The 18,665-nt window shown below is 38.5% G+C and overlaps 1 protein-coding gene across 2 annotated transcripts in view; it reads right to left on the reverse strand.

Annotated features, from left to right (window-relative positions):
• Window positions 1-17,288: 17,288 nt before the first annotated feature.
• Window positions 17,289-18,665, reverse strand: part of LOC126194803 (acetylcholine receptor subunit alpha-L1-like) — a 159,857-nt gene continuing 158,480 nt past the window's right edge. For both annotated transcript variants that reach the window (XM_049933114.1, XM_049933115.1), the window contains one exon: window positions 17,289-17,789. In XM_049933114.1, coding sequence (XP_049789071.1) covers window positions 17,550-17,789 — 240 coding nt within the window. In that variant the 3' untranslated portion in view covers window positions 17,289-17,549. The remainder of the gene's footprint in view (window positions 17,790-18,665) is intronic.

The raw sequence follows: 18,665 nt of genomic DNA on the forward strand, positions 1-18,665 counted from the left end.
TCATGTTTATCTCTGTTTTGACACTGAGCTGTCAACTGAAGATGGACTGAGAAGCCAAAATCCAGTTTGAGACCAAACAAATATAATTTTGCAGAATATGAAGAAGTGTTTTTCCTTTTTAATACTATTATCATGTTCTGCCAAGAACTTGATGGAAAATTGAGTTACTGTTATAAAGCTATGATAGTTTCATATACTTTTATGTGTGACTATCAGCAATATAAACTTCTTACTTCTTTAAAGTATGTACTGGTCAATAGTTCTGTCTCATAACAATAAAACACATGCATCATTTAACAGTACATTTTCACACTAATTTAGTCTCCTGGAAAATCTCACACTAAGGCTCTGCAGTTTATCATACTGACATCTGATCATCTTTTTTAATGCAACATCTCACTCATTAAAATTTTTCAGGCAAACAAAAATGGATGTTGCAACCACATGATAGCATGTGTACTGTTTGATGTTGCGAAATGAATCAGTAGCATAGAACTAGCTTTATGGAATAATGTGTTCATTATGTGCATGGTCTGTGCAGTGACTAGCATTAAAAAATGGATGAATAGAGTTACAATAGGTTTTTACACAATTAAATAACATCTTTGCAGATTGTATGAACAAAACAGTATTGTACATTAAGCATCAACCAAATGAGGTTGTGCTGTTTTTCAAGACTGGCCTTGTATTCAAAAGGATGCAAGCTCTAATCTGTATCTGACTATCCTGATTTAGGTTCTCTGTTGTTTCCCTGTATCACTTCAGATAAATGACAGGATGCCTCCTACTGTGAGGCCACTGCTGATCACCTGCCACATCCTTGTGAAAATAGACTTGTACTTATGTAAATGCATCCATACATAAATTATGTTCTGTGTTCTTAAAATATAATACCGTGACATTCTTAGAAAAGTGATCTATGGATGAATGAAACTACCATTGCTGTTAGTACTACTTCTACTACCAATACTACTACTACTACTACACCAATGCTCTAACCTCTCAGTGGCTTGGATGGACTACCAGTGATTATCAAGACCCGTCCAACTGAGAGAGCTGAAAAGGGAAGTCCTCCAAATCTACACTCAAATTAAAGACAGCAACAGAGCACTATTGTGCCATAATCAGTTTGATCTCATTAAGGGAGGAGGTAGGTTTGAGGTGGTGGCAGATTTGATGTGATCTCCACCTCTTACACTCATATAGTGTTCTGAAGCTACCAGGTACCTATAAAGTTGTGTACAAGCTGCATTATGACATCATTCAGTAAGAGAGGTCAGTGTCCAACAAATAATAATATTACTGAGAATGAGAAAGCTTGTGAACTCGACAGCACAGTGACCTTTACCAAAGATATTGTGACATGCCATGACATGATGGACATTGAACTAAAAATGTTACAGGAAGAATGGTGAGAAATTGGGCTAACACAAGTGAAATATAGAATAAAGAAAGTAGAGAAAATGTCAGCATTCAGTTTTACTTTCAACACACTTGCATTACCAGAATATCTAACAACATATACATTATGACAAATCCAGTGAGGTATTTCAAGTGCCTGAGGCTTGGTGCACTGCAGTACACGATAAGCTGAAACTTTCTGGCTGTAGACGTGAAAAATCAGCAAGTGCACAACTATCAAAGTGAACATCCCATGTGTAGCAGGAATGCAATGTATGCACTACAGAATGGAAAGTATAGAATCATAAAGAAATTCAACAAATCTTTTAGGATGAAGGAAAACAAGCATTCAAGTCTGTGGAGCCTCTAAGTTTTACAGCCTCCTTGGTCACAGTACCAGGGAAACTTGTATGTAAAGCTAATGCTACTGTACAGGTGCAAACTGTCAAACTGCCAATACTGGTTCAAGTACCTGTATCTACAAATGGAATTGCAAGGAAAAACCTATTATACTGCCCATAATTGCTCCCAAATCGACAGTTGTGCAGAAGGAAGAGATCTCACTGTAACAATGGAAAACTATAATGCAAAAGCATCCCATGTCCATGCCAGCAACACCTTATGTAACTACTGGAAACTCAGCAAGAAGGTTCACAGAAAAGCAAAGGCAGCATACTTAAAGTCATCAGCTCATAGAACATACTTATCCACAAACAGAGAAAATATTTATGTGGGTGAAACAAAAAGATCCCCTACCACTCCCCTTATTAGTTGATGCAATTTGCCATGACAAAGAGAATGAGGGGAAAAATACACCCACTGTCTTTCAGGATTCATAACCCACGAAGAAGAGTTGAAGTTTTTATTTCTACTGCAGGAAAGACCACTAGGCTCATGTTTACAAGAAGTATACTCCAAAGATTCTGATGCTATTTTGGCAAGATGAAGGGTGTACCTTAGTGTTAAAGAAGCAAAACATCATATGGCTGTGTGTATCAGTGAGGTGTACCACTCCAGTCTTACCACTGTCACCATTTCCTTGCAAACAGTTGCAGTTGCTATTGAGTTATGTCATTGAAATATTAAGATATCAGATGACACTAACTGCAATTATTAGTGACAGGAATTAAGTCTTATTTATATATTTTAGTATCACTGGGGACATGGAAGGTACCTCCTAGAATGTAGAGTGAAGATAGGGCATCCTTGGCATGCAGCTGGTTAATCCTGCAAAAGCCAGTACACCAAAGAGAAACATGAATGTGAACAAATGGTCCTTTTCAGAACAAGCCTTAAAATGACTTCAGTTAAAATGGAAGGTTTATCTGCAAATACAGAACTTTTACTCTCTGACATGTGCAGCAAATGCAAATGTGATATTTTAATCTTGCACGAAACCCATAGAGGACCTACCAGCCATAGAACAAAAATCAGAAGCATCATATTAGCTTCAGAAATATCCCATGAACAATACGGGAGCTTAATGTTCACAAAGCCCGGCCTTATGGATCGATCAGCTGCAACGATGCATATAGATAATATATAAATTTTAACACTTGAGATGAAGACAAGCACAGTGACACCTCCATCTGCAAGCTCCCAGGAGCGGTTTTCAGGTTCAGAGAGCCAAGAGCTTTCAAAAACAGTCAATCAAGTTCACAATAGGAGCTTTCAGTAGTCACAGTGCAACATGGGGCTACCAAGAGACAGATTCCAATGGAGAAGAAGTCAAGAGATGGGTAGAGAGATCTGGACTGAAGCTTATACACAATCCCAAATTACTAGCTTCTTTCAACAGTGGAAGATGGGCTGTGGATACAACCATGACACTATATTTGGAACACATTGGCTAACTCAGCAATCAGTTAAGTTTGTAGAAGATGCACTACCAGGAACTCAAAATAGACCCATTACACTGACCATACAAGCTGTATTTTGCCCACATATCAACACATTTAATAGGAGGTTCAACTTCAAGAAGGCACATTGGAGATTTTTCACAGAAAAAATGGACCCAGAGATTGATGAGATACCTCCAGTTGCTAACTCTTATGAAAATTATACAGCTCACCAGACAAACATTTTGGAAACACATCCCTAGAGGCTGCCAGAAGGAATACCCAGCTGGGCTTCATGACAACATACAAATAACCCTTGAAATGTATAAGTGGCTGTACAGTACTGGTCTATTATCTGAAGATGCTTTAGAGACTGGGAGGAGCTGCTCCAAGTCTTAACCTCTATTAGAAGGGAGAAGTGATGTGATCTAGCCATGGAACTGGGTACAAAACAGAACAGCAGAAAGCCTGGAATCTACTCAGAAATCTCAGCAATGACCCAACAAGCTCCAAAACACTTCAGACTGTTGCAGGGTATACAGGCGGACAAGACAAAAAAATTCCTGATTTTCCAGTTAAAAATTCACTTTTTCCTGGATGAAAATGTAATTTTTCCCAAGTGAAAGTCACTTCTTCCCTGTTAAGTGACAGTACACTTTTCCTCGGAGCTGTAAAGATTATTGATCCTTTGAAGAGCAAGGTTTTATACACCAATGTACAACTTCTCAGCACTTTAGGAAATGAAATTCAGCAAGAAAGAATGTGTTTTGAAAAGATCTTTGATGTGCGGCAACAGTACAATGCATATTATTACATTACAAAAGTATAAATATGAATTCCACCAAACACAGAATGGTAGCTTCTGAAGCACTGAAACTTGGATTGCATTGTGCTTTTGTCAGTCAGTCATAGCTCACATCATGTTATCTTGCCAGCCAATTACAGGAGATATTCAGAGCATAAGGCCACATGGGGTAGTTCTAAAACATTCCTGGGGTTTTCTGGTTTTTTTTTTTTTTCTTTTTTTTTTTTTTTTTTTTTTTTTTTCCCCAGAATGAAAATTTTTCCAAGATTTTCGGATTGTCCCAGTGTGTATACAACCTGTAGTGTTTTGGCAAACCAAATCGCCCATCAGTTTCTGCTCAATGGGAAAACCACCCACAGATTACCCTGGCTTTCTATCATAAGAGACCTGGAAAATGAATACTATTCATTTGAGGCACCTTTCACAGTCGAAGAACAGCGGATGGTAACAGATGAAATGAAAAACAATAAGGCAGCCAGCCAAGACAATTTAAGGATTGAACAAATTAAACAATTTTGCACAAAAACTCTTATGTGGCTAATAGACCTGATGAACAATTGCATCAACACCATGCAGATCTCCACAATCTGAAGAAAAGCAAGAGGAGTACCCTTGTTAAAACCAGGGAAGGATTCAACAGGTGTAAATAACTTTTATCCAGTATCTTTGCTGTGCCAGCTGTTTGAGGCCCTTGAGAGAATGGTTCTCAATAGAATATCCAGACCTGTAGATGAGGTCGTAAGGCCTGAACAAGCTGGCTTTAGACCAGGACACTCATGGACTGGGCAGATTTTGAATTTAACCCAGCACATTGTAGACAGATATGAAAGAAAGTAGGTTACTGGTGTGGTTTTCATTATCTGAGTGAAACCTGTGGTAATATTAAACCTCAGTATACTGATGTATAAGGTTTGTCAGTTGACTAAGGATTTTGGATTTTCAGAATTTGTGCACTGTTTACTACAGAATAGGTGCTTCTTTGTTACCATGCAGGGGAAAAATAGTGAGTGGAAAAACCAAAAGAATGGTCTCACTCAGCACGTGTATTAGCTCCATTGCTGTTTAGTGTATACTCCAACAACCAGGCAACGCATCCCTGTGGCAGGCATTTATATATGTTGACGATACGGCCGTGGCTGCTCAAGAAAGCATCTTCAAGAAAACAGAAGAGAAATTAAGTAGCAGCCTTGAAATACTGGAGGAATCAACGAAACCACCTAAAACCAAACCTATTTAAATAAAATAAAATAAAAATAGCAAAGATGCAGGTTTGCAGTTTCACCTGAGGAATACGGGAGGCAAAAAGAGACACCATGTGGTTGGAAAGGGCAAGAACTAGAGCACTGCTACACTTCCAAATACTGAGTTGAAAAGTTGGACAGCACTCTGTCAATTAAAGTGCACTGTTTGGGCACTAAGCAGGTCAACGCTAGGGATAATATTGTTTGTAAACTGACCAACATAAACTGAGGTGCTGATCCACAAGTGCTTTGAAGAAGAGCTGTTGTACTCAGTTTTTGGCAGCTGAATATGCCACACCTGTGTTAAAGAATTCGACCCACATGAAACACATTTGTGTGGCCATAAATGAGTTGTCTCGCATCATATCAGAATGTCTGAGGCCCACATGGACAGTGACAGAGAGGATCTACCATCTCACGGAGATAGCTTCCACCAGCATGCACCGGCAAGATGCTGAGGAGGCAGAGAGGGAGAAACAGAGGACATAATTGTCACCCTCTACACAGGCATCAGCAACAGCCCAGGCAGCTTTGTTCAAGAAAGAGCTTGCTTTGGACATCAGAGCCAATCAGTGTCACCATTGAGGAAAGGAGACTTTAGCTGTGGAAGGAGGCAACAACAGATCTTATCCTGGAGCTGAAGGAAAAACTTGCAGCTGGAAGTAACAGATCCTTCACAACCTGGAAGGCTCTCAACAGGCTGAAGACTATGGTCTCAAATTGCAAGAATAACCTTGCTTGTTGGGGCCACTTTGATGGGGAAGCACTGTGTTAGTGTGGGAATGTCCAAACAGATGACCACCTACTGAAGTATCCAAATCTCAGCACAAACTGTACCCCACAAGATTTATAGCTAGATGATGATGATGTGAACTGTGTAGCTGATTATTGGATAAAACATATTTAAAGTTAAAATTTTATTACAGTTGAATTATACTAAATCTTGACGTATGGTGTTCTAGACATGAAAAATAAAATAAGTAAATAAATTAGTATTGATGATGTTATTTAGCTATTATTCATGGAGTAATGTGAGATAAAACCTGAAAATGATTAGAGGCTGCAGTGTTGGTGTGGACATTCTTGTCATCCGGCTGCAAAGCATGTAGGAAGAATATATAGTCACCTAAAATCTTAAAAATGTGGTGTTATTTCACAGTTGGAACTCATGGGAATTGCTCAAGTGCAATGCAATTTGTGAAAAAATAATTGTGTATGTCCAACTGGTGTCAAGGCAATATTCAAATAAAATCAGGAGCCATTATTGTTCCTGACACAGTAACTGTGGTTGCAGAACAACAGGAAACCTCCAATATTCATTTTCTGAAAGTCCTAAGCCAATGTTCACAATCCTATGAAACTCAATTCATGATAAATAAGAAGTTCTTTGTCTTTTCACTTCATCAGCTGTATTAACTATATTCGTACAGCTATTTTCAAAAGATAATAACTGCTATTTTTCACATCTAGAGCCATAAAATATTTTAATTAACTTTATCAGCATCAAAGGCTGCCTCAGCAAGAGGCAGAATCCTCCAAAAGCATATTTTCCTTCTCTCTCAAGTCTAGATACCTAAAGATAATAATATAACAATGCACACAATAAACTCACTGCTTTCTTTTAGTTGTTTCTTTGCTGATGGCAGAGATGCACAAAAGCCATAGATATTCCACTGCATCCTCACAGCCAAATCATTGTAGGCCCTTTATAAAATGTAAGAAACTATTAAACAATGCAACTATCAGCACAATTGTGTGTCTTTCATGCAAAAATGTCATCTGTGCCTTTTCATGGCAATAAACAAATATGTGTAAAAGTTATATTACACTCTTTGTGCATCACATAACAGGGAAAGACAAGCAGCACTGGGAAAGTTCAGGTCCATACTATCATGAATGAACCTAACACCTTCTGGATCATGATTGTCAAGGCTTAGCAAACAAAGAAAGTATAAGAGACCATGGCAAGAATTTCTGAGTTCCTCAGACTTTTACACTGTGGCTACAAGAGTGTAACTAAACAGTTCTCTTTCAAATTACACACACTATTGCACAGTCAGTGGTGGAATATTTTTACAGTAGACCAGTAGTGTGAGTCAAGAATTCACCTTCAAACAACACTGGAAAGTCGCACAGAAAAGAACATTAGATTTTGGGTTTGCCAGTATAGAAACCTATAACCACCTCTTCCTCAGTGAAAGTCAGAATGTTCCTTGTCTGTAGAGAAGAACACTGCTCATGGCTTTGACAGAATTTGTTGTGGCATTCTGATGTGCAGCTGGATCCCTAACCAAAAGTGATCACCATGGAATTTTTTTAAACAAGATGTGATTGGAAGCACAGTATCCCTACTACTGGAAAGAACTATGCTGGCCACTCTCCTGAAACCAGGAAAGGATTGCACAGTCCCATGTGGTTATCACAGTATTGCTCTCAACAGCTGTGTGAGAAATATTCTTACAAGGATAGTCAGAAGCCACAATACGTGGATCCTGGTGGAAAGGAGTCTTTTGAATTACTTCCAGTGTGATTTCAGAATGTATGCTCATATTGTGTATAATCTTACCTGACTGGAGGTAGCTATACAGAAGTCCCTCCTTCATGAACGAAACATAAAAGGAACATTTTTTGACATAGAGAAGGCCGGTGACACTGCTTGGAAGTACAATAACATCTGTCAGCTTCCCGACTGAGTATTCCATGGATTACTTCCTATTTTACTGAAATTCTTCCTTTATGAGCAATATCTTAGAGACCAAGTTGGTATTATCTTCTCTCAGACCATTTTATTCAGAAGAATTGCAACTCTCAGATTTGTATTTTAAGTTTTACTTTTTTTGTTGATGCTTTTATTAGTATTTCATCCATGGTAAAGAAAGAGATTAATAACTTTAAGTTAGATATAATGGGAATTAGTGAAACATGGTGATAGGAGGAACAGGTATGACTTCGAAACCAAGGGCCAATTGTCCCAATGGAAACTGCCTGAAGAGCCAAGACTGGAAAAAATTCAAAAAGATCAAGCATTTGTGAAGGTTGTTCTCAAGGTTTTCTTTGTTTACAATGGGATAGTGCATCATGAGCTCCTGCCTTATGGTCATACAGTCAGTAAGGAATATTACCTGGAAATTAAGTGCCATTTGCATGAAGCAGTCTGAAGAGAATGACCTGAACTGTGGCAAAACCATGTGTGGAAACTGTATTATGATAATGCTTCCACTCGCACCTCAATGCTTGTTCATGATTTTATGACAAAAACCAAAACCATTATGTTGCCTCAGCCACCATATACACTTACACAGTCCCCTGCAACTTCTTTCTGTTTCCAAGGCTGAAGAGAACCATGAAACAACAAGTTTGTTTGCGTGGCCATCCTCCACAGCAAGCACAGAAATACTTGTTTTGTAAATAAAACTGCCTTTTTCTTGCAGCAACTTAATTCATTTTTCCCAGACATGTTTCACTCTAAGGCATCTTTAGTGAGATCCAGAATCATACAAATAATCTCAAAATAACAAAACTGTATTGTTATAGATCCCACTGAAGATGCCTTAGAGTAAGAAAGAGGCAAAATGCATCTGGCAAAAATAAATTAAGTTGCAGCAAGAAAAGGCAGTTTTATTTACAAAACAATTAGAACCATGAAAGGATGTCATTTTGCCACCTGAAATGAAAACAGAATTGCTGATGGAGCAGAACACCATAGCAAGTGAGTTTTAGAAATGCTTCCAAGATTGGAAAAAGCAGTGCCGCAAGTATACAGGCTATAAATTGTATAGGCTGACACAGAAAATCCTTTTAGTAGAACACAAGTAACTGATTTAAAATGTCTAGAAAGATGTGTGTCCATTTCCTACAGTTGTCCCAGAAAAAGTAGTTCATCATGGGACCATGTTTTTGGAAAAGTGGACATTACTGCTGCGGGTATTGACATCATGAGTGTGAGTCACAAACATGTAGGCCACAATTGCCATTGAGGTTGAGTCACTGGAAGGATAAGCACAAAGTGAGATGTGTATAGCATGCGGGACATGACACGATACTACAGCGCGACATGCATCTTCTGCACATGCCACACTGGTCCAGTGCATCATATTGAGGTACATACACATGGTTTGCATGCGTCAGTTGGTGATGCTCTGCTCTGACAGAACTGAAGTGCATGTACCCTGGAATTTTCTCAAACAGTTTTACAGAAACTATTCAGTGAAAATATTTTATTTTTGCCTTATTTGTAGCATTATATGTCAGCTTTGTGGCAAAGTGCCCATCTCACTAATGGTCATACTTATTGTGATACACACATTTTAGCAAGATACTGCGAAAAATTTGAAATGTTTGCAATGAAGAATAGGGGTTGCTATGATTTTGCAATTGGTGGATATTACACCATATTTTGCAACATATGAAATTTATCTAACATACTGAATTTTTCTTTAGACTTGAGAGGAGGTCTCTATCTGTCTCCGATTTCGAGAAAATGGATTCTGTGCAGCATGTTCACTCCCGATCTCACATCCATGTGAGTGAAATATTCACAACATCCCTCATACTTCCTAAACTGCTTGAGACATTGAAACGAGATGTTGGTGAATGATAGCACCCAGGGAGGAGAGTATTTTGCCAATTCATAACACATGGAACTTTTTTACCTCTGGTGATATATCAAAAGTGTGGGGTCCGCCCACTCATCTCTTACAGGGTGTCTAAAGGATACTGCCTTCTCGGATAGCTATACAACAATTCAAGCAAATCATATTAATAGTTTTTATTACAATAAAGAAGATTGACAATACTTAACTTTCGATTTACAACGAGTTGTTGCAAGCAATGGGTGGCATGCAAACAAGCAGTGTCCTTCAATATATACAATGTCCATGAAAGCAGTCACACTTGCCCATAAGTCATTGCTAACATTAATATCACTGCTCTTCCAGGCCTCTCTGGTAGTGCCTCTGCTAGTGTCCATCTTCTAACTGTCCTGCCGAGTCTGGCAGGAGTGGCACTTATATTCTCTTTGTATAGGGGGTGTTCCTGTCAAGGTGTAGTCCTAGTCAGCAGGCTATTGGCTGATGATGTCTCACAGCCTTCTCTGCTCTTGCGTTCTTCATCTTCGTGTTGGCACTTTTCATTATGCCGAAACATGAAGTTATACTTTCTGTTTTATTCTTTTTCAATCCAGGGACTGTAATTTTTTAAGGGTTACAGACAGCTAGTGAAACCAGAGTTCCCTAATATGACAATAATCATGAACTTTCTTCTCTTATGTTACTGGAAACTGACACAATGAGGTTTTTTGTACCATATTGAGCTCTCTGGTTGCCAGTTACCAGTTCAATGGGATACTCTGTTTCAGAGTTCTGTAGCAATAGCTGCTGCAAGGCGAGTTTGCACAAATTATACTGTGTTTTGGCAAAAGGACAGTTAAACCTGTCAACAAGAGAAATGTGATCATTACTCATAAATGGTGATGCTTCTTCAACTGAGCAATTCACACAAAAATAGATCGCCAATTCTGTTGGAGTTTTTGTTGATTCCCTATTACCTATTGTATTTTGACACTGAATGACTGGAATGGGAACTTACTAAAGGGTTTTATTCCTTTCCATCATCTGAGCAGTATTAAAACAATAATGAGCATACCCTTCAGGAGGAATGACTCACACATTCCAAATGCTGGTTACTCAATCACAGCCTGCCAAACTGACAATGTGTGATTCGCAAATAAAATAGCTGTTATTGAGAAAAGTAAACAATTGATCCATCCCACAACATAATGGTCAGTGTATCTTCAGCAGCTGAGAATAATGTGTGTGACAGGAATGCAGAAGCTACCCAGGTGTACCTTATGAGAGAAAGAGTTTACGTTGTTCGAAAAACATTGTCATGAAAGTAGATCTGCCTCTGTCAGTGATACATTTCAGCACTCTTTCAGGATACTTATACTTTCAGAATAATGTTGACCACTTCTCCATTGGTGTAGTCTGTCATATAATTAATTTATTAATGCTGACAAAATGTAAGCAATGACTGAAGTACTTTTTCTTGTCACTACGAATCAGTTAACACTTATTATTCGTGAGGGCTTCTCAACTGTTTCTAGCTTGCAGTGGAAATGTGATGTCCACATGTATGTAGTATAATGTCTCTTATTACATCCACATCCAAGTAATGACAGTGAAACTTACATACTTCAGATCTTGGATGCTTTTTACCAGGAGCACAAAGGGGTCATACCTGTGGAAATTACCCTTTTTTGACTTTTTATTACAGATCATAGAGAAATGCCAGCATAGCAGGAAGCAAGTAGATAACTTTGTTTTACTTTCCTGTCTTGCTTCTAGATCACATGATTTTGTAATATCCCTTACTTCCTTATTCACTACCCTTATGATGAATCAATCGTCTGTCCCTTGTTATGATCTGAAAACATTGTGGAGGCAGAAGATATAATCCCAGTGGCTAATGGCTCACCAATTATTGAACTGTGCGTTGTTCTTGACAAAAGAGTGAACAAAACAAAAGACTATACAGACATATGTAACTGAGGACTATTATGTACTAACGGAAAGAGATGGAGCGCTTAAACGGCAAAAAATGAAACACTACTCACTGAAAATAAAATTCAGTATACTGTCAGGCTGTATTTTTTAGATTAGTGATATTTCCACTGCCCATATGCGCCATGCCGAACTGAGCTTATGGCAGGACTGCCTACCTTCTCCCTGACTCACCCCTCCTGCAGTGATCATGTGGTGTGTGGCATGAGAAACTGTGCTGCAACCACAATGCCTCGCGACCTGATGCAGGTGCATTTCGTGTCCCCGTTACATCATGTCCCAATTTGTGCAATCCCATTTGAAGCTGCGAAGTCACAATGCGTACCGTGCTGCGCTGCGCCACGCCACAGGCACTATACGCATCTTAATTTGCACCTAGCGTAATACGCTGATTATCGGCAGTCATTGAGTTACCTGTGCAAATGTTATTGCAACTCTGTTAAATGTTAGGATGGAAGGGAGATTTACTATCACTGAACTATGTGATATTCATTTACTTTAGGGTCAGGCAAAAGGTGTTACAAGGACAGCTGTATGAATTTATCGAGAATGCTTCCCACAACGAAGACTTCCTGCACTATCAACAATTTTTGTTCTTCACCAAAGGTTTGTATCATCATAATTCTCTACTTTTACTTAATTATTTTGTGATTCATTCATAGCAAACTACAATAGTTTTCTTTATCTTTAATTCCATATGTGAAACGTGTTGTCTGTTTTGATATGCTTTCATTTTATTATTAAGTAAATCATGACAGAATACACTTGCGAGTACATATTTAATTTGCATAGATTGAGAGATACTGGCTCTTTACTACCCCATGCAGAAGGCAGAGGCCCACAATGCAAGAGTGTATGTTGGAAGCTGAGGAACAAATTCTGGACAGTATCCATGAAGATCCTATTCAGACTACAAGAAGAATACACACTAAGTGGTTGTACTGCACACGTCATTCACTGCACTTTGCAAGAGAAGCATCTGCCACCTTACCATATTTAGTGCAGACAAGCATTGGAAGAGAAAGATTTCCCTCTGTGACGAGAATTCTCAGAATGGTTTGTTACAAAATGTGGAGCATGATTTGGAAACAGATGAAGCGTGTTTCATTCACGATGGAACAACCAATTTTCATAACATGCACATGTGGAGTGCACACAATCCATGCCAAATGGTAGCAACACATTTTCGGCATCGCTTTTCCGTAAATATATGGGCCAGTATAATCGATGATTACAATATTGGGTCTTGCATTTTACGTGCACAAGTAACTGGTAATTATTACTGAGCCTTTCGAGAGGAAACATTGCTACCAAACTTTATTACAAAATATTCCATTAGCTGTATGTCATAACATGTAGTTCCTCCATGATGGTTGTCCACCTGACAAAGGTTGCAGAGTATGGAGATATTTGAATAGACAATTTCCAGGATGATGGATAGGAAATTTTGGTCCATGTTGATGGCCAGCACACAGTCCTGATTTAAATCCACTGGATTTATATTTTTGGGGTCATATGAAGGAACTTATCTATGCTTAGCATGTAATTAATGTGGGCAAACTTATGCAGATGATTTTCTATGCTGCCAATACCATAAAGGCAAATGTGTGTGTGTGTGTGTGTGTGTTTGTGTGTGTGAAAGAGTGCAACAAAACTGGTTTCCCCATAACAAAGCATATGTCGAATCAAATAGTGGGTATTTTGAACACTTATTAGAGTATTGGTGTAACAGGGAACAAAGTACAGTGGGTTTCATTTTCGTTACAGTACTGTTGTAGAAAAGGAAAATAATCTGAATTTAATTTTCGTTATGCTAGTGTTGTAAAAAGAGGAAGAAGTTGATGGTAATTAGTGCATAACAAATTATGTGGTAACTGGTTGATTTTGTACTAAGGGGAACACGTTTCATTTGATGTTAGCTTTTCTTTACTATAACAACCTTCATTATTGTAATGTTGTAAAAGAGAAAACGTCTGGTTGTACTTAATTCATTGTTTGCATAAAATGAATTACACATTCTTGACAACACAGTGACTGTTAACAATGTTTGTTTCAGTATTGTTGTACACATCCAATTTTTATATGGTCTGGTTCTTCCGTTACCTTTTTCTGACCACTGCACCGATGTCGGCAATACACAAACAAGGTCATGTGCCGTCAGATAACAATTAAACAGAAATGCATCTACTATCAAACCTATAGATATCTATCTTTTAGAAATGCAAAAATAAAGAATGACATTTTATTAGACTTTTTTGTAAAGCACACCAAGATGTACCGTCTGTATAATTTTAGCAGCTTATATACCATCTGAGGCAATTACTTCGAAGGAGACAATGTTGATGTTGATGAATAAATAAAGATTACTTAAGAAAAACAAAAACTCCTATTACTTTTAGATCACAGCACATATTAGTAAATGAGGTACCAAAAGTAGTAGATGAGTTTTGTTGTTTTCGCTGCAGAATAACTGATAATGGCCAAAGTAGAGAGAGTATAATATACACACTGATAACAACAGAACAAGCATTTCTGAAAAAGAATAATTTATTAATGTGAAATATAAATTTAAATGTTAGAAAGCTTTTCTCAAGGTATTTGTTGTGAGAGTACTCTTGTGCAGAAATGAGATGAGAGTGCTCTCGTACACAAGTGAGAAGTGTATGATAAACAGTTCAGGCAAGAAAACAGAAGCTTTTGAAATGTGGTGGTACAGAAGAAAGCTGAAGATTAAATGGCTAACTTGGGTAATTGTTAAGTTGGTGCTGAACAGAACTGAGGAAAAAAGGAATTTATGGCACCACTTGACTAAAAGAAGGGACTGGTTGATAAGAGATACTGAGGTGTCAAGGGATCATCAATTAGATAATGGAGGGAAGTGCATGGGTTCCACTGTAGAGGGAGACCAAGGTATGGCTACAGTAAGCTGGTTCTAAGGGATGTAGATTGCAGTAGTTCTACAGAGATGAAGAGGCTTGCATGGAATAGACTACTGTGGAGACTTGCTCCACACTGTTCTTTGGACTGAAGACCACATCATTTCTATGTTTTAATACCTTCTCTACAGCAAATATTTTCAGATTTTATTTGTTAAAACTCAGTGATTCAGGAATGAAAAAATTCATGCTGAGTGTGAAAAAAATTTGAAAATAGTTTGCTTGCGCACCTTTTCCTGAATGAGCATCAGACAGTGCTCCATGGAACTCCATTTCATGATCTTCTTCCAGCTGCCTAAAATAGTACTTATATTTATTTGAATCAGAAACGAATAGAATACATGGTTATTACCATTAAAAGCAAAAGAAAGAAAGAATTATCAAGCTGCATTACTTGTGACCAAAATCTTGCTACTTCAATTGCACTTGGAGTTGCAAGCAGATCTTCTGTATGAGACACAAGGCACAGTTAACACTCCAGTATGTGTTTTGTGGTCTGTGCGTCGCCTCTGTCACAGTTGCTGGTGTTTACAGGTGAGTGCCATTCCTGGAGATTACTGCTGATCTTCCAACTCCAGAACAAAAGCTCTTGAGTGACCTTAACATGAAGGGAGAGGGAGATCAGAGTTGTTCTCGAGTCAAGAAATCCACAATTGTTTTCTTGCTGTAGCTGCTGTTGTTTGAAAGACGGAAGTGGGCTTGAGGAAACTTCTTCTGGACCTCAACCTTGTGGCTGCTTGAACTTTCCTATGTAATGAATGGTTTTCCTGATTACCTTGATTTTTTCTCTCCATGCTGGCAGCTACTGTGTGATGAGTATCTGGTGGTGCTGTGCCTGCAGGCTGGATGAGTTGTACAAATGGTATTGGTTTCAAACAGCTTGTAACAAGTCTATATGTTCTGTTTTGTACTTGACAACTATGCGTGCATGGATAGATTTGCACCAGACTGGGTGCACATACCTTGCAGCACTGTAAGAAGTTGCCAGAGTTCCCAGGGTTTGTGATCAAGACCTCCATGTACTACCAGTGATCTTGCAAAGGGTATTATTTCTGGTTTCTTCCTCCATTCTCATATTCTCACAGTGCTGCTTGTTCATCAGAGTACCATCCAGAGTGACTCCCAGATGTTTAGGATGGGGCGTATTTACTAACTGAATCTCTTACCATGTGATGTTGGTTGGCAGTCAGCCAGATAGGCTTCAACACCCTCAAAAGATTTCCCTTGACTCACTAATGCCATATCATCAGCACAAATGGAACTCCTTGTGTTTACTGAAGGGTATTGGTCGTTGTTATAGGTGTTAAATAATATTGGTGGAAGAACACTTCCTTGTGGTAAACCATTTCTTTGACATCTCCAGTGACTTTGCTGATCTTGGAAGTTGCCATAAAATCTCCTGCTTTGAAATAAACTTTGAATAAGTTTGTTGAAAACTTAATCTTTGGTTATCACGCAGAAAATGTACAATGACTGAGAGTGTCATAAGTAGCCAAAAGATCGATAAAAGCTACTCCTGTAATTCTCTGGTTTTAAAAGCCATCCTCAATAAGTTGTGTGACATTTAGGACTGAGATGTACAGCTTTTCCTATGTTAGAACTGGCTTTGCAAGTGAGTAATACACATTTAACCTTTACAAAAAATTTGAAAAATATGGCCCATCTACTTCACATTCACACTTCTTTTGCTATGTGCGATTTACTTAATCTATTCTTTTCTTTATGCTTGTATTTCTGTGTCATTTTCTGTATTTTATTTATAAATCCTTGTCCTGTTTGCTCTCTCATAACTAATCATAGGACTTAGAATTATTAAATCTGATGTATTTATCACTTCATGATTGCACTGTTCTGGCTGACAAATATTATGGTAACACTACATCTCAAAAGGGGGAGGGATAGGGTGTAGTGACTGGGGAGAGAAAAGGTGGCAGGGAGATGTAGAAAGGGTTGGAGAGAAGTTTCAGTTGAGTAACAAACAATGTAAGGAAAAGACGGATTGCTACTTGCCGTAAAGATGACACTTTAAGTTGCAGACAGGCACAAATAGGAGACACTTACATATTAGCTTTCACCCACAGCCTTTATCAGAAAAAGAAGCGCACGCGCGCGCGCGCGCGCGCGCGCGCGCTCGCGCACACACACACACACACACACACAAATTTCATTCACACAAGCAAGCACACCTCATGCACATGACTGCCGTCTCTGCCAGCTCGGACCAGAATGCCAACTGTTCAGTAGTGCAGGAGTCACAAGTCTGATTTCTCCTGAATTTACTGTTGTATGAATGGCATGAAAGTTGCAGTATCTGGATGAGCAGAATTACCTGCATCCAAGCACAGATGTGAATGAAAGTGTGTAATCTTTCTTTCATGCCCTACCATCCTTCTTGTAATATGTTCTAAATGCTTCACAACGAACTATTTTGGTCAAAGATGTTTTCAACATTCTGTTTTTATATATTGAATGAAACAGTCACAAATACACAACACTGAATTTCAGTATTTGTTAAGTTAATGCAACAAACAAGTACCACTATTAGCAGTGAAATATATTCAAAGGCTGTTTGAAGGCAGGTGCTCATAGACACAAGTGAATAATTATGAATTTGAGAATGAAATTCAAAATGTTTGAGACACAGTATCTCTGTAAACACACAGTTTATATTTGTACTGGGTAAACTGTTAGTGAGAACTCATTTTCCCATAGCTGACACTGTCCACTGCATGACAAAATAGTCACATTACCGATGTGAAGATTCCACACTACACAGAGTACACTGTTGCAAGTATGATGAACAGTAGACAGTAGAGCAGAAAGCACAAGCGATCAATAGCTATTGCTAGAAGAATCCAGTTAACTTGATGGCGTCGATGTGAGGATGTACGTGTCAGAACACGTCGGCTGTCATCACCAATGCTCACATTGCCCCCGCTACTTGAGGCTTCAATGCTGCTGTCTTCCATTCCTGAACAGCTCTCATGGCGGTCTTCTGCTGATGGTACCTGTGGATGTACAGTTGGGTATGAAATGTTAGTTACTAACTAGATTCTCTTACCTGTATTTTGCTTAGAAATTATATCAATTACATAATGGAATTTAGTACAACATAATGGATGAACAACAAAACAAGTTTGTTATTTTAAATGTTCATAAGTTTTTATATCAGACCACATAGATGAGGACTGTGTGCAAAGAAGCCAAAACATTGGTAGTTTTAACTTACCATAACAAAATTATACAGCCAAGTAATTTTATTGAAGAAGTTCATTAAATGAGAGATTTGTTCTGCTTGCAGTGCTGTCAACAAAGAGCAGTAGAATCAGTATGTCAGGCATGTGATGGACCACTACTAATCATATAATTAGCGGGGAACTTGCTCTTTTGCAATGACCACAATCATATTTCAGATGAAATGACATGGATTGCTTCTCTATTGTTGTTGTGGTTTTCAGTCCTGAGACTGGTTTGATGCAGCTCTCCATGCTAATCTATCCTGTGCAAGCTCCTTCATCTCCCAGTACCTACTGCAACCTACATCCTTCTGAATCTGCTTAGTGTATTCATCTCTTGGTCTCCCTCTACGATTTTTACCCTCCGCGCTGCCCTCCAATACTAAATTTGTGATACCTTGATGCCTCAGGACATGTCCTACCAACCGATCCCTTCTTCTAGTCAAGATGTGCCACAAACTTCTCTTCTCCCCAATCCTATTCAATACCTCCTCATTTAGTTACGTGATCTACCCACCTAATCTTCAACATTCTTCTGTAGCACCACATTTCGAAAGCTTCTATTCTCTTCTTGTCCAAACTATTTATTGTCCATGTTTCACTTCCATACATGGCTACACCCCATACAAATACTTTCAGAAACGACTT

Source organism: Schistocerca nitens, chromosome 7, assembly GCF_023898315.1.
Source record: "Schistocerca nitens isolate TAMUIC-IGC-003100 chromosome 7, iqSchNite1.1, whole genome shotgun sequence".
In the NCBI taxonomy this organism is placed as follows: domain Eukaryota; kingdom Metazoa; phylum Arthropoda; class Insecta; order Orthoptera; family Acrididae; genus Schistocerca; species Schistocerca nitens.